This window comes from Thamnophis sirtalis, unplaced genomic scaffold (assembly GCF_051295495.1).
Source record: "Thamnophis sirtalis isolate CommonGarterSnake01/CBP01778 unplaced genomic scaffold, rThaSir2_p1.2 scaffold_4, whole genome shotgun sequence".
In the NCBI taxonomy this organism is placed as follows: Eukaryota; Metazoa; Chordata; class Lepidosauria; order Squamata; family Natricidae; genus Thamnophis; species Thamnophis sirtalis.
Window position 1 is genome coordinate 27,541,386 of NW_028261384.1, and position 22,175 is coordinate 27,563,560.

The 22,175-nt window shown below is 38.2% G+C and overlaps 1 protein-coding gene across 3 annotated transcripts in view; it reads left to right on the plus strand.

Moving 5' to 3' along the window:
- Positions 1–13,139: 13,139 nt before the first annotated feature.
- Positions 13,140–22,175, plus strand: part of CACNB2 (calcium voltage-gated channel auxiliary subunit beta 2) — a 179,782-nt gene continuing 170,746 nt past the window's right edge. For 2 of the 3 annotated variants that reach the window (XM_014062528.2, XM_014062529.2), the window contains exon 1: positions 13,140–13,277. In XM_014062528.2, the coding sequence (XP_013918003.2) occupies positions 13,164–13,277 (114 nt within the window). In that variant the 5' untranslated portion in view covers positions 13,140–13,163. The remainder of the gene's footprint in view (positions 13,278–22,175) is intronic. The other variant, XM_014062526.2, reaches the window with a different exon arrangement.

The window sequence follows — 22,175 nt, forward strand, 5'->3', positions numbered from 1 at the left end:
CCAGATTGGGATTTTCACGTAATGTTTTTATTTTATTTTTCCCCAGACCTTAAACAGGGCATCCCTTACTATGTGTCTCTGGAAGTAGGAATGAGATTTATTCTTTCCCTCCCAGAGGAAGCCATGCCAGCTTAGGTGGAGATTGTGGCCTTCTAGCATAAGGATTGTTTTATTTTTTTAGTTGAATCCTGTCCTTGAGCTATGTTAGTGCTGCCGCCTGGTATTAAAGCTCCCAATCTGGGAGGCCAAAGCCCTCTTTGTTTCTACTATCTTGTAGAAGTTTGTATTTAATATGCAGTGTTTTCCCTGACCAGATAAATTTGAATGCCATTTTATTTAGTTGTTTGGGAAAAAAATTCTCTAATTTAATCAGTATTGTTTGGAAAAGATAAAGTAGTTTGTGTAGTACATTCATTTTAATTGTTGAGATTCTGCCAATTAGTGATATCTGTAGTTTAGTTAAGGTGACCAGATTTTCAGATTGGTAAAGAGGGACACTTTTGACCGAGGGGGGGGAGGCTTGATTAAAAATTTTATACGGAGCAACAAAAATTTTCATACAACACAAAAATAGTATCATAATATTTTTTTATTTCAGCATAACTACAATTTACAAATATAAATTGTAACTGTTGCCAAATATCAAAATTTTGAACACGTGACCATGAGGATGCTGCAACGGTCGCTAAGTGTGAAAATGGATGCTAAGTGTGAAAAATGGTAATCAGTCACTTTTTTCAATGCCATTGTAACTTTGGTCACCATACCACCTTTCTTGCCACAGTTCTTAAGTGAATAACTGCAGCTGGTATTTTGTATTTTGGATAGAATCTTTTTTTAAATAGTCTAAGACAATTAAAAAAAAGAATCCACACAGAATAAATTGAAGTAAAACATTTCAAACTATTCCACACGGAATAAATTGAAGTAAAACTATTTTAAAAAATTCTATGCACAATATATTTCAAAGTATTGTGCATAGAATTTTTAAAAATGGTTTCATTTCAATTTATTTTGGATAGAATCGTTTTTTAAAATTGTCTTAGACAAGGCAATTGCAGGCAATTGGCAGTCAGCAGATGTGATCTGCAGTATTGTACTCTAACCACATGGCTCAAAGAAAAAAATGAAAATAAATCATGTTCTATGACATTATTGAAATGAAATAAAGATTAAGATTGTTAGAAGTAAAAGGAAGTAATATAAATTTGATTTATTTGAATAAGGTTAAAATCAGTGGTGGGTTACGACCAGTACGCCCCGGTACGGGTGTACCATTCCGGTATGGCACTCCAGAGGGCCTACCCACCCACCCATGCTCCTTACTGGTATTTGAACTGTTCTGGGCTTGTGTGCACGCATGCAGAGGGTATGGTGCCTGCGCAATGCTTCACCAAGCAGCTGGAGCATCACAGAGGCGTCGCAGAGGCATTGTGGAGTGTTACAGGTGGTAAGTACTCGTGTATGTTGCGCATGTGCGTCCGTGTGCTGCACATGCTCATGTGGTGGACGCCTGGCTCTGTTGCACCATACTGGTTGCAACAGGATCCGGAACCCACCACTGGTTAAAATAGATGCTGTATGTTATCTGTGATGGAATGTGCAGCTGGCGAAGCAACGGGGAATAATTTTGCAGAAGAAGGAAGAAATCAAAGAGAAATCTAAATGTGCAAGCAAGAGGAAAAAAGTAAAAATATAGAAAAGAAAGAAAAAAGATGCAAATTAATGGTTTCCAATATTCTTTGCATAAGTTATAAATACAATTTATAAATTTATTTCTTCTGATTACAACATAACTCTCCTTTGTCTATAATCTATTCTGACTATTCATCAAAACCATAAATCATAAGTGCATTCTTTTTAAATTTTATGCTGAAAGTCTATATATTTGGTCCAAGTTTAAGATATATAATTGCATACTGCACATACATCATCCTGAATCAACAAATGAATTTCACTAGAGATGTCAGATAGATATTAAACAGAATCAGAGAGAAGACTGACTCATGGATAATGGTGCGTCTAAGTCCATATTTTCCAAATATTTTCCTTCATTTCCCCAAACCATTAACAGCGAAGAAAAAATTTGTTCAAACGTCTGAAAAACATTTGGTGATTATGATAGATCCTTTCAAACTGAAAACAAATATAATTTCAGAATGACTATCATATAGAAATCTTGAGATACATGACATTAATTTTTAATTACTATATTTAATCACATAGCCTTCAAGGCTGTTAGTGTATCTTCTTTTCTCAGAAAAATGCAGTTGTTTACTTGATCAACTATCACATATTGAGATCCAAAGGAGCGAATTATTTTAAATGTAATTAGAGTCAGGCTACAAAAATCTAAGTGACCATTAAATTGTAGCAAAAAGATACAGAATTTTCTCAAGCTTAGTAGCTCATTTTATCTTCTCCTTTGGTTTTCAAAGAGAAAAGTTTCTAAAATTGTCACCAAAAAAGTAGGTGTAAATGTGGACATAAAAGACTTCATTTTTTTCATTAAAACATTATTAATTCATAATTATTAAAAATTATATTTAATAACTAGAAGATATTATCTGTGAAGAGCAGGTGGTGAGTGTGACTAGGAAAGCTTTTGCTCAGGTACAATTTGTGCACCCGTTGTGACCTTTCCTGGATCATCTTTCTACACTTAATTATTCAAGTCCTTGTCATCTCTCAACTGGATTACTGCAATATGCTCTACACAGGGCTACCCTTGAAATCCTTTTGGAAGCTTCAAATAGGGCAAAGTGCAGCAGCAAGAGCCATCTTTGGGGCCTCTAAGATGGCCCATATCACACCTCTGCTCTGAGAACTTCACTGGGTCCTGGTTCTGCTTCTGAGTGCAGTTCAAGGTTCTGATTATGACCTTTAAAGCCCTTAATGCCATAATTCAGGCTACCTGAGGAACTGCCTTGTTCTGCTAGAACAATCCTGTCCTACTCACGGGGACAGGCAGGGCTTACTTGAGATCTTGTCAGTCAAAGAATTCCATTTGTTGGGATCCAGAAGTAGGGTCTTCTCTGTTGCAGTGCCTGTCCTTTGGCATATCTTACCCTTTAAGGTAAGATCATCCCCCATATTCTATTCTTCTACAACAGCCTAAAACTCTGACTGCACCAGTTGGCCTGGGGTTAAATGGGGGAGCTCCACACTAGAGGTGGTTGCTGGATTGATTGCAGACTACACACACACACACACACACACGTACACACACACACACACACAGAGGGAGGAAGGGAGGTAGGGTGGGAGGGAGGGAAGGAAAGAGATATTTTTTGGAAATCACATAATGTTTCTCATGTTCTTTTACATTGTTTATTTTATTGTACTACTACCTTACTTCTGTTCACACACTTTTCATTTCTTTCCTTTTATTGTTGTAATATGCCTAGAGTAGTCCCATGGTACAAATAAGGGTAACAAATAACAAAAAGGAAAATAACAACAAGGAAGTAACAGTTAGTCAACTATTATAAAATTGTTTGGGCCACTATATAATCAATAAAGCAATATACGAACAATCAGAGAAACAGAAAAAAATTGATGTTGTAACTTCTCTGATGCACCAACATTCCACCTGACCTCATCTATCCCAACGCCAGGGTACAATCAGGTTTAAGTATTCTTTAGAACAGCAGTCCCCAATCTTTTGGGCACCAGAGACCAGTTCCATGGAGAAAGATTTTTCCATGGACCAGAAGGGGCATGGTTTTGCATGCTGCCTGGATCTCATGGATTGGATTTTGCTTATTTGCATGGACTGGTTGCTGGTGGGACACGGGGTGGTGCTGGTACACTGACCAGGGGTTGGAGATACTTGCTTTAGAAGGATAGTAGGATCAGGACTTATCAAATCTCAAACATCTGAAAAGGGTATTCTATACAGCATTTTCAATTGTCCCCTAGGGAGATACAATCTACCTTTTCCCTTCTGATTTAAGCATTTACAATCTGGCTTTCCATCTAATCCAGGAGAAAAACATCTTGGTAAATTGTAATGCACTGAGAGAAATATTTGTGTATTTTTCCTTTATTACTCGTAGCTCTTATAAATTTTAAATTATTCTTTATGGAAAGGACTGGTGTTTTTCTTAAATTTCTTTAAGAGAAGACTGTAAGTCAGTCAGCGTCATCATGAACAAACGGTAAATTAAAATATTAAATAAATATTTCTATTTCTATTTCTATTATTAAATTTATAGGCCGCCCAATCCCGAAGGACTCCGGGCGGCTTACAGGAATATATGTGCCTTATTAATGGTAGGTGATGTGACATATAGTCAATAGCTTAGATAATTTCTAACTTATTTATCTCTGGTTTATGAATGAACCAAAACTAGCTGATTTCATATAGCATGCTTACTGAAGCTGATACCACTTAATACTTTAGCGTAGTCTAATCTGCAAATTGGAATGTTCTCTGCTTATATTGGGACAATAAATTTTTTTACACAGTATCTAAACCAGACAAAGTTAGATACCTCTAGATTAAACCTTATACTAGTGTTAGATCAGATTAAATATCAGTTTAATATTAAAAATCTAAAGGGTACAAGGTTAGGAAAGGCAAATTTAACATTTGTGGTTAATTAATATTAAACAACAGTTTAATTTAATAAAACATTGGATATTTCTTCAACCCAGTTTTATAACTTAAGCTTGCAATATTCTTAGATGTTTGAAAATACCTGAAGGACAGTAACTACATTTTATATATTCATTGTTTGACTTTAGAGATGATGAATGTAGGTCTGCTTTGCATTCTTCCCTTCCGACTACTCTCTTCTAACTATTTCTTTATATAGTTGCATCATACAATAGCATATTGAATGTATCAAATGCCTCCCACTGTAGGTCAAATATATATCCGGGAAGAATGAACATAAAATACACAAGTAATTTGGCATTGTTTCATACTACTTTATTCTGCATTTAGGAATGTGTATCTCAGAAGTCAACAAAACTTTTAAAACTGCTGTCATATCCATTGCTAAAAAAAAAACAAAAAACCTCCAAAGCTACTGGCACATTATAGGAAAAATGAACAATGGAACTGAACTGGAAAATACCATACAGTATAAGGAAATAAGAGCAAGTATATTGTTCTGTAGGGAGAATGAGGCAGGCAGGAACTGAGGCAAGGCAGGTTGAAGCTAACACAACCTCTATTAACAATTTAACAAAGTAAAATGCAAGGCAAGCCTTGAACCAGCAAACAGCAACATTTGACAGCTGACAGCCCTTTTTATACCAGAGCTGTCAGAAGCTGAACCAATACAATGGCTGCATTCTCCTGCCAGCTGGCTGTTGCGTCTTAACCAGTCAGGAGCTGGCAATGATAGTCAATAGCATCGTAGCCTCGAGGACTTAACACCCCTCTCCTCCCAGTTAGCACATGCGTAATCAGCCAAGTACGCTGGCCGCCATTGGCTCCACTCCGATCGTCTTGATTCAGGGGCGGTGGCCAAAGGAGAAAAAGCTGGTGTAGAGTCCTGTGTAACATCAGGAGACTGTGCAGTTGAGTCGGCAGGAAACTTGACTGCCACGTGACTGACCCGATTCTCAGGTAAGCCTGGCGACAAGAACACATCGATGGGGGGTGTTGCGTGTGACTCTATTTGCGCTGGAGCAGCCTCTGTCGGTATTAGTTCCCCAGGGCAGGATTGGGCCTACACTGGGTGCTGATCTGCTGCACTGGTGGCTCACCATCTGAGCTGGTTGATGTGTCACCGCCATATTCGCCCATCACTGAGCTGCATGTTAGTTGCATGATTTGTCTGGGAAGCCACCTTGGTTTGGCCCCATAGTTTTGGGCATAGACTTGGTCTCCCACATTAAAGTAGTGTGTGGAGTCGCCTGTGAGGGGGCTTTTCTCTGTTGCATAACCAGGGTGTAGTCGGTCTAGGGTTGTCCGGAGTCGACAACCCATAAGCCGTTCTGTGGGACTTTGATTGGTGATTGGGCACGGGGTTGTATGCTGTGCCAGGAGGTATTGGGGCAATTTGTTGTGCCAATTCCCTGGCCCCAGGGGGCCCAATGCCTCCTTAACCGACCGGATGGTTAGTTCTGCCAGGTCATTTCTAGCAAGGTGGAACGGGGCTGTAGGGGCGTGTCGTATGCCATGCTAGCCTAAAAACATCTGGAAAGGTGCCGACATGAACTGTGGCCCATTGTCAGTCACCACCATGTCGGGCAACCAATAGGTCGCAAATAGCCTCCTCAGCACCCTAATTACGGCCTCCGAAATGGTGGAGGGCATGAGTGCCAGCTCCACCCACTTTGAGTAGGCATCCATGAGGACCAAGAAGTTCTGCCCTAAGAACGGGCTGGGGAAGTCCAAATGGACTTATGCCCATGGAGCCCCGGGCATGTCCCATTCCCTGATGGGCACAGAAGGGGGAGCGAGTCTAGATTGCTGGCACTGCTGGCAGGTGGCTATCCAGCTTTCTATTTCCTGGTCAATATTCGGCCAACACATGTATCTTCGGCCCAAAGCCTTCATGCGTACAATGTCCGGGTGAGCAGTGTGCAGGCAACTTAAAACTGGCGACCTAAGCTTTGGGGGAGCTACCACCCTATTGCCCCATAACAGGCACCCGTTAAGGACGGGCAGCTCATGCTGCCGTATATAATAGGGGTGAAACTCAGGATCTACTGGCTTCTGTGGCCACCCCCTGCGCACCCAGTCCAAAACTTGGGCCAGTATGCGGTCTGTGGCAGAAAGCTTGGCAATATTGGCATGGCCAACTCTTCAATTAAGAGGACCAAAACTGCAGGAGCAGCGTCCAAAACAGCTACTGGCCCCAAGTTTTTTCCTGGTCTATATTGCAGCTGATAATTATAGGCCGCTAGAAAGACTTTCCATCTGGACATCCTTGGAGACAAAATTTGAGGAGTCTGGCGATACCTTGCCAGAAGACCCAAGAGGGGTTTATGGTTGGTCACTAAGTGAAAAAAACAACCATAAATGTAATCATGAAACCGCTTTACCTCTGCAACAGCAGCTAGGGCCTCTTTATCCAGCTGACTGTAATTCCTTTCAGCTGCTGAGAATGTGCATAAATAATAGGCAATTGGGGCTTCTAAGCATTAGGTAGAATGGGGAATGGCCCCAATGCCATCAGGCAATTAATCGCATGGCAAGGTTAATGGTAGGCGATCACTGTATTGCACTAATAAAGACTTGAATGTAAGGATATCCTTAACTGCCCTAAAGGCTTGGGCTTTTTTAGATCTCAAATGCCAGGCTGGAGTCCAGGAGCCTATGAAGAGGCTCTGCCAAAGATGCCTTATGGGGTAAAAAAATGGAATAAAAATTAAGCAGCCCCAAAAAGGCTTGCAGCTGAGTCTTAGAAGAGGTCGTGGGAGCTTTCTTAATCGCCTCTACCTTGGATGAAGTAGGGTGGATGCCTCTGGAATCAATTAGATACCCAAAAAATTCTACATTGGGAACCCCTATCCTACATTTTTCTTGTTTGAGCTTCAGCCTCGCTTGGCAGAAACAGGTCAGGACTGCTCTTAATTTATCGACGAGGTCAGCTTGATCCAAAGCAGAGATAAGCACGTTGTCGAAATAGGGTACCACCCCTGGCAGCCCCTGGAGCATGCGCTCCATTAGGCTCTGGAAAATACCCATGGCTACACTAACCCCAAATTGCAGGCATTTACAGGAGCAAATTGCAGGAGCAGATGTTGAATCACTGGCACTGGGTAAGGATTGCAACCCTTTATTAATTGTGCATTTAAAAACCTCACAAATTCTAATATTACCATCCTGCTTAATAGGTATTACTATGGGGGTCTCCCAAGGGAAGTGGTCTACTCCTTCGAGCACTCCTTATGATATTAATTTATCTAGTTCTAAATATACCTTGGGACAAAGAGCAAAAGGCACTCTCCTGGGTTTTAGATGTATAGGCGCCACCTGGGGGTCCAAGTTAAAAGAAATGGGGGTCCTATTATATTTACCAAGCTTGTTGTCAAGTAAGACTGTGAACACGCTGGCCAGTGTGAAGGAATCTGTTACAATGGAGTGGATGCCAGAGACGTTGAACCCCAATGCGGAGAACCAGTTGAGCCCCAGGAGGCTGGGCAGATGGCCATCTACAATGATGAGGGGAAGAGGCCCCAGGAAGTTGGTGAATGTGCCACAACCCTCAATGGGTATTGGCTGCCCTTGATGATCTCTGAGGAGAAGTGGGCACTTTCCGTTTGATAGTAGCCCAAGAGACCAGAGATTTGGAAGAGCCAGTGTCCACTTCCATCTTGCAGGGCTCGCCCTCTATGCGCACAGTCATGTATATCTTATGGGTAGGCTTGGTCAGAGAAGCATGGCTGATAGCCCATTCAGGGTGCTTCTGATCACCTGCGATGGCAAAGCAGTTTTCGCGGTGTTTGGGAAGTTTTTTTGTGAATCGTTTAGACAAGGCGTGCTCCCGAGGTGGTTTAGAGATTGGCATGGCCACTTTGCAGACCTTGGCTAAATGTCCTTTCCTGTCACACTGATGGCATATTACAGCTTTGAACCTGCAGACTCACCTTGCATGGTTCCCGCCACAACTCAGGCAGCCCCGCCTGAGGTAAAAAATAGCCTGAGTCCGTTTTTTTCTGGTGGCCAGTTTGAGGTGGCTAATCTCTTCTTCCTCATCAGAAAAGTCTTCTTCGTTGTCTTCTTCATGATGGACAGCATGGTCCCTGCTGGCATGGGTGGCGGGGGCAGAAATCTCTGAATTTCTGCAGTGGATTTGTCTGACATTTCATATACCATGGCTTCATCCATGGCTGCCTGAAAGCTCAGCTCTTTTCGTGCCAGCAAGCATCGCTGAAGTCTGAGGTCTTTGATACCACAAACCAGCTGTTCTAACAGGGCTCGTCCAGTACTGGAAAGTCACAGTGCAGGACCGCTGTTCTGAGGGAAGCCATATTGTCGCTCACAGATTCCCCTTCTCTCTGAGTTCTCTGGCTAAAAGCATAACGTTTGGCTATGCGCGAGGGAGTTGGGAGAGTGATAATTTTTAAGTTTCTCCAAAAGAGTCTCCCAGGGCATCGAATGGACAGATTGAAGGGCTGCCAAAGCCCTATCCATTCCAAACATCCCGTGGCTACATGCGCTGAAAAACCACACTCTTTTACGGCCACTGGACAGACCATTGAAATCGTTTGCCTCCAGGAAACCCTCGAACTGCTCAAGGTACACATCCCATGTTTCAGTGGCCGGGCTGAATGCCGTGAATGCTGGTAGACTAGCCATCCTTAGAAGGACGGAAACTGAGGAGATAGCCTTGGAGCGATGTCTCATCGCCTGTGACTTGAGGCAGCTCTTATTAATGACTTCACTTTTCCTTTAGCTCAGTCCTTATCCCACCCTCGTCACCAGTGCTGTAGGGAGAACGAGGCAGGCAGGAACTGAGGCAAGGCTGAAGCTAACACAACCTTTATTAACAGTTTAACAAGGCAAAATGCAAGGCAAACCTTGAACCAGCAAACAGCAACATTTGACAGCTGACAGCCCTTTTTATACCAGAGCTGTTAGACGCTGAACCAATAGAATGGCTACATTCTCCCGCCAGCTGGCTGCTTGCATCTTAACCAATCAGGAGCCGGCAATGATAGTCAATAGCATCATAGCGTCGAGGACTTAACATACATGTAGTATCATTATATAACATCATATATTTTAATATATGAACAAAAATATCACCATTCTTAAAAATGTAATCATTTAATCACCTGTATTACATTAATTTCTTAATGCATCCTAAGATAGAATAACAAACTCATTCTACAGTATAGTAGATAAAATGACTGAAAGATTCTAAAGCAAAGATGGGTACTATTATGGTGCCAAGTTTAGAGTTGGAATAGCTCTATGCTTGCCAACATAATTAGACTAGCAAATATGTGGTTGCATAATAGGAACTGGGTGAGTGAATGGTGAGTTTATGGTTGATCCCAGAACATATGGTTTTAAATAAAATGACCCAGATACAATTTCTTGGCATCTCCAGATAAAGCTAAAAATCAAAAAAGTTATTTGTAACTGTTCAGCTAAAGCTGAAAATCAAGAAAGCTTCTCTTGAGTTAAGTTAGCTAAGATATGATTAAATATGTGGAATCATATTAAACAGAATTACAACATATGGGATGCAAAGTTCTGGATAGACAGAGTAGGCAGCAATGAACTAGGATTTATTATATCCTTTTTCTGCCATTGTCTGGTCGTTGGAGTTTTGCAGTACAGTATAGATATGGTAGCCTTAACATTGTGCACTAAAATAGTAAGATTATCTCAATGTACATTATGTATCCTATTATAGATTGTAAATACTCAATCATCCAAGTCACGGTAGTCCCAAAGGTGCTTTTCCAAAAGGCAATTAGACTATCTTAAGTATTTGTTTGTTTATTTGTGTCCCCCCCCCCAACCTGAAAACATTTAGTTTCTCGCCCAAGAAGCTTCTTTGGTCAGAACTGAAGAAGCTTTTTGAATGGGAAGCATAACAATTTCAAGGAAAAAATCTAGGAAGTCCAGTTGCCTTTTGGAAAAGCACCTTTGGGATAGATGTACATACATCTCTTGGCTCTTTATCGATTGCTGTCTCTCCATTAGTTCATATCCTTGCATCTCCATTTCCTCCTTGTGCTTTCTTCAGGCTACATAAGAAAAATGTGCTTGACTACTGAGATAGAATGAATGAGCAAGAGACAGCTGTTTACTCATCCTTTGTGGTATGTTCACATAATATATTACCTCATTATCAACTTGGTTTACTCAATTTTCTGGCTCCATCTGACACATTGATTCATAAACTAAGCACTCTTTTAACAAATAAGGGCTAGTTTGTGTGATCTGTGAACATAGTTGGCATAGACAAGACAAGGCATAGTTGCCATAGACAAGATTCTATTTTGGACCAATCCTGCCAATTATGAGATTCAGGTAGAAAAAGGAATATTAAGTACCTTCCATTGCAAATTGAATTATCAATAATTCTACCAGTATGAAAATATATGCCATAACCTCACAGCAATCCTTCATGATCAACTGGCACTGGGAAGATTGTGGATTTTGCTTACAACATTTACAACTTTCAACATTATGTTCATTTGACAATCTTCTTAAGAAAACTACATTCTTTTTGTCCTGCAATGCTTCAGATCCTATAGTTATCATATGGCAACCTTTTAACCCTTGAGTTGGTTGCTGGCACATCAAGTGCATTGTTACTGCCTTTCCAAGTACAAATTTGATAAGCTAATATTCACACGACTCACTAATTCCTATCAGTACTTTCTTTTATTTCAGTAATAGAGAATTCTTGATTTACAATCATTAGTTTAATGACCATTCAGTTACAACAACACTAACAGTGATATATATGATTGCAGCATTCCCATGATCAAAATTTAAGAACTTGGCAACTAGCATGTATTTATGGTAACTGCAGTATCCTGAGATTATGATTGATACTTGTAACTTTCCCAGGTGGCTCCCAACAAGTCAATGTGAGAAGGAAGCTTTACTTAATGACTATGTGATCCACCTAACAACCTCAATGATTCACTTAACTATGGCAAAAAGGTCATAAAATTGACACTTAATTACTTATTTACAATGGAAATTATGGTCCCAATTGTCATCTTATGTTGAGGACTACCTATATTATCAGTTTCTATGGGTCCTTTTTGTGACTTTCAGTATCTAGTTAGTGGTTATTCATTATCGCATAACTGAATTTGTAGGTCTTTTCCAAAATTATAGAAATTTTTTTTAAAGCAACGAGAAAAATCATCAGATTTTATATTCATATTGTGTATTCCAGAGGTGGGATTCAATTTTTTTGCTACTGATTCTGTGGGCATGGCATAGCTTGTTGGGTTACTGCAAAATCCCCATTCCCTCCCTTTCAGCTGGGACTTGGGAAGCAGAGAATAGATGGGAGCAGGACCCCGATCAGAGGTATTTACCTGTCCTCCAAACTATTCAAAATTTCCGCTTCCAGTTTTCCAGAACTGGTCAGAACCTGCTGAATACCACCTCTGGTGCATTATGGAAGTCTTCAATTTTGGGGGACTCCCTAAAATTTAATGCTCTAAGTTCTGCTGAGAGATCAGCCTTAATGGTGCAAACGTGGAAAATAACTGAAAACACACCCTTTGGATACACTACAGATTATTCATACAACATATGAGGTGTTCGGATCATTTCATCAGCTTTGTGCAATAACATGAATTCAGACATAGTGGCTTCTTCTTCAGGTCAACGAGTTAACCTGCGATCAAAATCTGCTCCAAAACTGTTCTTTTTAAGTGAAAGCAACCCCGCCCCCCCATCACTGGGTCTATCCTCGCATCGGGTGGGCTCCATCCTCCCAACAGCGCCTAAAAGAGGAGGCGGCGGTAAGAACCGCTGCGGTCTTCCCCAAGTCTACACACGCCCCCTCGACAAGGAATCGGATGGGAGGCTCCACGAGTAGACTTCCACACAGGCCTCTTGGGCGGTTTGCCCCTGCCTATTTAGGCCCCGGCGGCAAGCCAAGAAGGAAAGACTGCTGGTCGCGGCTCCTCGCCTAACTTTATTTTAGAAAGAAAACCGCTAAGCCGTCACCTCAGGGTTGCCCTCGAAGCGCTGCTTTATTCCCCCTCTATTGCTTGGGTGTGTGTGTGTAGGGGGGGAGGGGGAGGCTGTGTGTGTGTGTGTGTGTGTGTGTGTGTGTGTGTGTGTGTGTAAAAAAAACAGAGAAAAGAAAAGGGTCTCGGTTGTCCCTTTCTGCTTCCCTCAGGCGCCTCCCTGTCTCCTCCCCCTCAACCGTAGTAGCAGTTCTTCCAAGCTGAAGCCGCGCTTCTAGGGCGAGGCGAGGCGCGCGGGGCCGCTGGATTACAACCCAGAGCTTTTCCTCCCCCCCCCCTCTCCCTTTTTGTAACCACCGCCCTCTCCTTTCCTTCGCCGTCTCCTCCGTCGGTCAGCCTAAAGGAGGCGAAGCATATGAAACATTTCAAAATGGCCCGACCCTGAGGGATTAGCAAAGCTTTCCTCGAGGACCAGGAGGATCGGCAACAACCTCAGGAGTGGGGGGTGGGGGTGGGGAATCCTTTGCAATTGCTTCACAGAAGCGCTTCTTCTTGGAATAGATCCCTTCCTTTCTCCAATGGTCCAAAGTGACCTATCCAAATCGCCTCCTGTCACAGAAGTAGCGGCGGCGGCGCAAGAGATGCAGATGGACTTCCTGGAGAATCCCCCGGCGCTCGTTACGGCACTGCAGGTACGACTTGGGAGCGTGGGGAAGCCACGGCGAGGGGCACCCACGCGGAGCCGCTACCACGTGCGTGGAGGTGGCCGAATTGTCGCGAAACACGGAGCCGCCACAAAGTAACCACCCCCTCGTGTTGGGCGAACCCACCACCTTAGGCCACTTGACCAAGTCGTGGTTCTGTTTGCTAAGACGAGACGAATTGTTCGGGTACAGGTTACACAAAGCCACAAGGTAGATTCCTGGATTGTGGGTTGGGCAGGTTGTGCGAATCCAGACGTGGCTGCTTGCCAACCAAGTATAATTTGTTGGGTGAACCTGACCAAATGTTATTCAGCCAGTGATGAACTGGTAAAGAAGTCATCATCTGACAGTCATATGTGGCTAATCTTGCCATTTCTAAAGACTGTTTCAATGTTCTGCAACAAAAACAAGACTCTCCTTGCATATTTTTAAAGCGAATCTGTTATCTGCATTAGTGCATTTCACTGCTCACTTCATAGGTGCTTTCAGCCTTCTGTCTCTGGAAATGTTTAATATCTTCCTATCATTTTTCAGCCTCCAACTAACTTAGAGGTAATTATCTGGCTAGAGCTGCCGTTATTGACCACTTAACCACACCCAGTGAGGCATAGGTAAAAGTTTATAGCTTCTGAACATAACAGCCTTTCTCAGAATTATTGTTATTAAGTTGGGTCGGACAAGATAGTACTGAAAAGTAACTTGGGGCTAGGTTACACAATAAAAAAAAAATCTAACTCTGTTTCTAAATAGGCTAAGTGTAGAAATAGAAATAATAGCAAAGTTATTTTGACATCAGTTCCAAGGTGTTTTCAAGGATGATCTCAAGGATATTTAAACAACTTTGACCACTATGCCAATGTCAGAGATAGCTGTGATTTTAGTATTTATTACATTATAGAGCCACAGTCTTATAGAGTTGTTTAACAAATAAGTCTGTTAGACCTTTGGATTGAAATCTAACAGGAATACCATATTGGGAGTAAGTCCCAATGTGTATAGTAGTTCACAGCATTGAAGTGTGATGTTAATTAACTGCAAGAATTACAATATGCAATAACACATTCTTTAACCTTGTTGCAAGATCCTTGGCTTTTTAATTCTGGCATTCTTTGCTAACTAGACTTCGTAATAATAAACTCCTGAATACAAATCCCAGATTGCTTAGAAGCATATATTCAAGTGGCAGTATAGAAACAATAACTTTCCCAGATTCTGAGAGTATTCTGAGAGGATACTACTTTTTTATTTTATTTCACACATTCTTGATTTGAAAATTATGTGATGACTGCCATGTTGGAATGTTCTGTCAAAGACAAAATTTCTATTTTTTACCTTTGCAAAGTTGTACAGTAATCACTGTAGAGAAATAAAATACATGCATATATTAATGGATTAGGCCACAATGATTTGCATTTTCTTAAATAATGTTTGCCTTTAGATACGTAAGAGAACTTAGACTTTCTCAGACCCTGTCATATTAACTTAAAAGCAAGTTTTTGTTTTAGTGAAATGCATACAGTTCAAAAGATCCAAATCTACCAAACTGATGGAAATGGGCAACTACACCAAGAAAACACATGCTTTTCCATATGAGTACATGCTGGAAAGAGCTGTAGCATATATATTACTTTTTCAATTTTTGAAAAAGTAATATATACATTTTTGGACACTAGCTGATAAGATTTGTAATGTGTTCCACATACACACTAGAAATTAACAATTCCTTAAACTATCCTGTTACACAGAAAGAGACAAGTGGATGTTTTTTTTTTTTCATTTTCAAAATACTTATGCACACAAAAGATATTCTAATGTAAGGACAAAGCTTCTCTAATTCTTTTTAATTGTGCAAATTTTTAATGGGAAGTATGAAGATACACAGTTGGATAATCAGATCCATCCTTAAAAAGTATTCATATAGAAATGTGTTACTATGAATGTCTTATTTAGTAACTCCATTGTTTGTCATGCTCTAGCAATTTGCTACCTGCTGCTTTCTATGCAGTATGATGACACCCAGTGCTTTAATTGCTCTTTTATTCAGTGATTGGGCAACTCTTCATTTGACAGGAAAATGTATCATTTTTGAACTTGAAGTAAGATAAATATATACAAGAGAAATCTATGTGCTTTCAGATTCCTTTTTTATTTCCCTACTTTTTATTTCTCTTGGAAAGGGAGCTACATATATGCAGATTTATAAGTATTTCTTATCAACTGCATGGTCAAATTTGCAAAGACATAGTTCATACTAATAAGTTCCATTTAATTTTTATCTGCATATTTTAAATATTACAATGTTCCATGATAGTACATTAGTTTATCTTGTACATGAAGTCTTTTTAATCTATTCTGTGATTAACTTTTAACACACTACATATTTTAGTGGAAATTAATAACCTACTATATACTTACCATTGCAATAATAAAGTATCCCAAACCTCAACAAAACTCTTCTCAGATTTAAACTATGTAATGTATGAACCATAAGTAAGGTTGTTCTAATAATGCAGCTAAGAGGTCTTCTGAAAGAACATTTTGTTTCACTAATAAATGATAAAAATGCTGAGATTTCCATCAAACTACTCTCTGGCTTTACTTATTTTTCTAGCAGAGTAAGCTCGTTTATAAATAGCTACATCCTTTTGTGTGTAATAAATGGGATTACAGTTACAATGTATCTTTTGCTCAATATATATTTACTGTGTTTTTATTTAATATGTTAACTTCTCCTATAATTTTGTTTGTGTGTGTGTATGTGTATATATATATATATGTATATGTATGTGTGTGTGTGTGTGTGTATTTATAATTTTTCTCTAAAGTGTTCTGATCTTAATAGGAAAGATGAAGATTAATATAAAATTTTAAATTACAATTTCTTCCTTGTATCATTTGATCAATTTTTTCATAGGTGAACTTTTTCCTGCTAGACTTAAAGTTAAATAAAACTTATGCAGTTGATGAATACAATTGCTTTTTAATTCTTTTCAGTGCTTTTGATTATATAATTAGGATCAGATTACAAGTCATTGTCAACAGAATTCTTTGTAAATAATTTTCTAAAGTTTTGATAATTTTTATTACACAAATTATTGTTTGTTCTCCATGAAACTGACATAGTTACCCCATCTGTCATGAGGTGCCCAAGTGAATGGATGCCCACCAGCAATCAGAAAAGCTATAAGGGGAACTTGACAATAAATCATTATACAATCTGTCTCATTTATCACTTACATTTTTGTTGAAGAACATTGTGCTTTTACTGAAACTGAAAAGCATTTTCATTCCATTACTTCAAAGTAATTCTGTGATGTTTAAGTAGCTGATAGGAAACTGATTTTTTCCCCTCAGGAATGAAAAAATAGTTTTCCACAATGACGTAAATGGTTATGGACCTTGCTAATTTTCATGACAGAAATTGTCATAGAAAATGACAATTGATTACTGATTGTAGATTGTATATCTCTAAGGTGTAGTTGCCGCTCAAGAAATGTAGACAATAGTGAGGGATGCTGACAGTTGTTGTTCAGCAATATCTGAACAATATCTACTTCTACCTATATAATTTATGATTAATTTATCTATTTGTTTTGAAATTTCTGAACAGCTTTTCTGCATTTTTAAAAGTAGTCCTAGATCAACCTTTTGAAAGCAGAAAGGAGAAAATAATATTTGAATTTAATTGCAGTCTGTGACAATTGCGGATCACTTGGATAGTACATAATGCCAGCAACTGATCAATGATCCATATTAAACACTGAATCTCATTAATCTTATAAAGTAACAGTGATCAGAGATAGCATTAATACCACTTATGGTAGTAGCAACAACTGTACAGTTTCAAGGCTGTAAAGTATAGAGAAACTTTAGAAATATGGGACAGGAAGGCAGCAGCAGCAACAGGTTTAAATTACTATGCGTATAAAAATTACAATTTCATACTAACATGGCATTCAGATGTTTACTATAGCTTCAAGCTAATTTGCAATAATAATGCTTATCTAGTCATAGTATGTTGAGTGCCTGAGGAAATTCTTCAGAGCTTGAACTTAGTAGTTTTGCAAAATTGAATGTTGGAGAATTACAGCCAAATTTTGGCCAATACAGTTTGACATAAGTGAAGCTATGCTGGGGTGATTGCATTCATATAGCCTGTTTTATTTTTTAATCTCATCAAGAAACTGGACTGCCACTTTTTAAACTTTCTTTTAAATAGATCTGGAACTTTCAGGCGTCTTTCCCTGCAAGTATTAGCCATAATTAACTTAGTCAGCTTTCAAGTTGTCTTAAAAGAGAACATCCTTACCATATGCCAAGAGAAAAAATACCCTTAAATTTATGACCACATCTGTGAATTGTTTTGGCAACTGCATGAAAATGGTTTGCTATTGTTCCTTTCTGCAATGTTTTTCAATTACACAGTACAGCCTAAAATTTCCAAGTAGTCCCAAGTAGCAGGTACTAATTGTGCTTTAGTTTTGGTATTGGCTTTGATTAGCTATGTTCTGTAGCTGCTCCTTTAATCAGTTCTTTACAATAGGGTGTAGAAGACAGATATATAATTGTTGAGCTAAAAATATATGGTACAGATAGTCCTGAACTTATAACAGTTGTTCAAATTTACAATGGCACTGAAAAATTGACATGACCGTTTTTCACACTAATGTTATAGCATTCCTGTGGTCATGTGATCAAAATTCAGATGCTTGGCAACTAGTTTATATTGACATGGGTTGCAATGTCCTGCGGTCAGAAGGTAGGCGACCTTCTGACAAGCAACGTCAATGGGAAATCCACATTCACTTAGCAACCTTGTTACTAACTTAATAACTGCAGTGATTTACTTAACAACTATGGTAAGAAAGGTCATAAAATGGGGCAAAGTTAATTTAAGAACTGTCTTGCTTAATATAAATTTTGATACAAATTGTGATCATAAGTTGAGAACTACCTGTATATATAAATTATGAATTTTGTTTCTATGTTCTGTTCAGAATGCTGCATGTGAGCTAAATCTTTATATATATGGGAATGGAAAGTTAAAGTGGTTTGACATTCTGTAATTTTTAATATTTATAGGCTGTCATGGATTTTAAAAGTGTTTGCATAAAGACAGGGAAACTATTGAATACTTGTGGCTGTTTTTAGGTCTTGACCTGCTTTGCATATCTCCAAGTGCCTTTTGCCACATAAATAAAATAATTCCCTTTGAAAATAGTTTTTAGGTGGGTAAAAGAGTTCTGAATCTCTTTGACTATTCATTTAGTGACTGCTTTGAATTTCTGTACCATTTTGAAATCCTGACCTAAAAACAACAAAAAAGTACCTGTGTCCAGTTTCACTGAGGAGTTATGCTGGATGCACATATTTTCTTTGCATCCACTTTGAGTTTTGAGAAGATATTTACATTCTTTTTTGAATGAAAATATCCAGTCTTCTGGATGTATCATAAAATGTGATAAGGAAAGAAAGATCTTGTTTTCATAGAAGGCTTTCAGACTTAACAAATATTCTGTGTCACTTGTTGTTTATGCCATTCTATAAATTAGCTCTGAATTTCCTTTATTGTAATGCAGATTGTTATAGTTTTATGAGTCAGAAAATATGTAGCTGTATATTGCAGACTATTAACATTCATACTGTTTTGTTAGTGCTATTTGCCATCTCTTCCTCACCTCTCCTTTTACATAATTAGTGTCAGCCATAATGTTTCTTTTTTAACTCACATATTTTACAAGTTGATTGTGATATATCACCAAATTAGCAATGTCTTTTTAAAAAAATGCTTTCATTCATTATGCACCCTGTCACACATAGATTCTGCATTTTTGCATAATTACAGTCCTCATGGTTTTAGAATTTGAGGTTTGGACTTATTTATTTTTTTAAATAGACGTAGTCCTCTAATTTGTCCCTTATATGTATATCTTGCTGATACCAAGTTTAGTCTTCTAAATATTAAGTTAAGTAACCTTTTGAACGTTTACATATTGTCATGCCTTTTTAATTCCTATTTCTTGAGAAATTATGTATACCTTTTGGGTCCTGTTTTCTCCTCTTTCTGGAATCCTTTAAATGAAATTACCAGTGAGCAACTAACATTTAAAAAAAAAATTCCATTCATTTCATATAACTTGCATTGTTATTTATACAGTTCTGCAGACTGTTGGATTATATAATTGTTATAATTATTTTGTACAGAACCTTGAAACATATTGAATAAAAATAAATTGCTTTAATGCTTTAAGTACAATTGGATTCCCCCCCTCCCCCCAAAAAGCCTAGTGTTTTTATCATTATCTGCTAAAATTGAAGAAAAATGTTTTTCTATGAATACATGAAATGAAGCTTGGTTTGTTTTAACTTAAGATATGTGAGCCATGTATTGCAGCTTGTTCAACAATGATTTAAATATGCATAGATTTGCACTATTTTTGAACTACATATACATCATTTGCTTAGGCATTCAATAATTTTTTTCCAAGATACATATTTTCAGAACTAAGTCTGAAAGTACATTTGCTTCATGCATTTTATAAAACCATAATATGGTTTCTTTAATTTTTGCCTTATCTTATATGAATTATGATTTGGAAAACATAATTTAGTACTTAGTGTGTTTTAGAAACATAGCCAATTATGGTTCATTCAATAAACTGGTTAAATCATGCCTTATGTCAATTCAGTCATAGAGTAGCTGGAAGAATATATTTGGTAACTGGAAGGGCATATAATATACACACTTCATTTTCCAGTGCATATGCCTGGTTTGCTTAGAATAAAGTTTTAATATTAATACTAGTCTCCTTAGCACTTCTGAGGTCTATTTCAAAGAATACTTCTTAGTAATTTAGGAAACTTGTAATAATAACATATCACAATGTAGTTTTCCTAGATTCTTTTGCCTTTTAAAGATTCTTTAATGCTATTGGAATTGGAAGGAATGAGATATGGAAAGGCAAGGCTGGAGAATCTGGGAAACTGCAGAAATGAGAGGAATTATTTCCTGATTTTGCTAATGGAAATCAATACGAGTATGAAAGAACACTGGAATAGGATTCCATTCATAGAGCTGGATTTAAAGAACCCTCAGCAAGAAGAAATTGATCTGCACAAGCAAGTGATACAAAGGAATTCACATAGCATTATAAAATAGTACTTTCAGTGCTCTTTTGAATTACTTGTTCAAGGTTGTATTATTGTTGTCTATTAGGAGCATAACCTGCTGCTGACACATCATTGTTTCCTCTGACAGACGGTAGCTCTTCATGAGACACTTACACATGCCCTTTCCTCTCACCATGTCTCAAAAACAGTTTGAAATGAACCTGACAATTGGCTAACTTTCCACTACCTTTATTTCACCTGACTTCAGAATATTGAGAACATCCTGGGAGCATGAGTAGAGTTCTGCCTCTAGCCAACAAATAGGAGCCTGCTAAGTAAAGTATTTTAAAAGATCCAACAGTATGTTCTCAAATATTGCTAGTTCTGGAGCAACAAATATTTCATACAAAAAGAAAACAAAGTATGTTTCTAGTGATATCTTTCAAGTATGTTTTAGCTGCAAAATAACACCCTGTCTGTTCTATTTCCATTTTAGCTTGTCATCTCTTCATGTTTTCATTATGAAAAAAAGAATTTAAAAAAATCAAATGTTGATGAAGCCATCTAGCTAATAAGCTATCATTCCCTTTGTATTAAAAATCCAATAGAGACTTATAGAATTAGCATTAGCATCATCAGTTTTGCACCCAGGCACATTTCCCAATTACTATAACCATGGGATGAGCTCCCTTGAAGAACAGTATAACTTCTGACAAAATACATTCTGAGCTGGAGGAATTGGAGCTCATTATAAGGTGTTTTCACCTTGAAGCAGCCTGTCACGTTGCATATTAGTTTTCTTCTTTGCTAATCAAGACAGCATTCCCTTAGAACCTGCAAAGCTGTCTGAAGCGCACTGAAAATGAGAGGAGAGACATTAGATTCTTTCATAAAGACACAAAATGTTCATTAGACCTGGAAAGTTTCATTGTATAATAAGAAAGATTCTTAGGTATGTGATTTAGCTCTCAGTACATCAGTTCAGATGCCAAATTCAGTCAGCGTTGGGGCCTCACATAAATATGAAACTCTTTACAGCCTCATAGAGAGTAGAATCCTTGTATGAACATGCCAAGGACTGTGGATTGGATCTAAACTCTTTTGTAGGCAAATCATGAGCCTTATTGTTGAGCTACAACCTTCCCCAAATAGAACAGTATAATGGAAACATGCATATTATTTTAAATTACAGATTAATTATGGGTTTAGGTGGAGTTTTGTTTTGCAATTGTGGATTTAATTGCAAAATTAAAATTAAAGAAAACTTGATATGAGCCACATATAATAGTGTGTGATAATTTATAACAAAAAAGAACAATAGAACAATGTCTATATTATTGCTTAGAAAGCAAGGTAAATATGGCAGAGGAAATCACAAAAATAATTAAATTTCTCCCAAATGTTTACGTATTTCCTAAATGCAGAAGGATGAAATTCCCAATGTCTGAATTATATAGAGCAAGGCTTCTAAAGTTGGGGTCACAATCATTGTGAGGGGCATGAACAATTTGTGAAGGATTATTGTTTATTTTAAAGCTGATCTGCCAACAAATAGGATCCTGCAAAGAAAAATAATTTACAATAATCAATACTTTTTTTCAACCATTGCTTGTTCAACTATGTCATATAAAATGAAATATGTTTATCTTCAAAAGGAAGTCTCAAGAAAAGACTTTGTTTATCAATTCTAATCCCAAATAAATTATTGTTATTCATAGAATGGCAGTCACAGAAATTTATTGATTATTCCTGAGGACTATATTATTGCAAAATTTG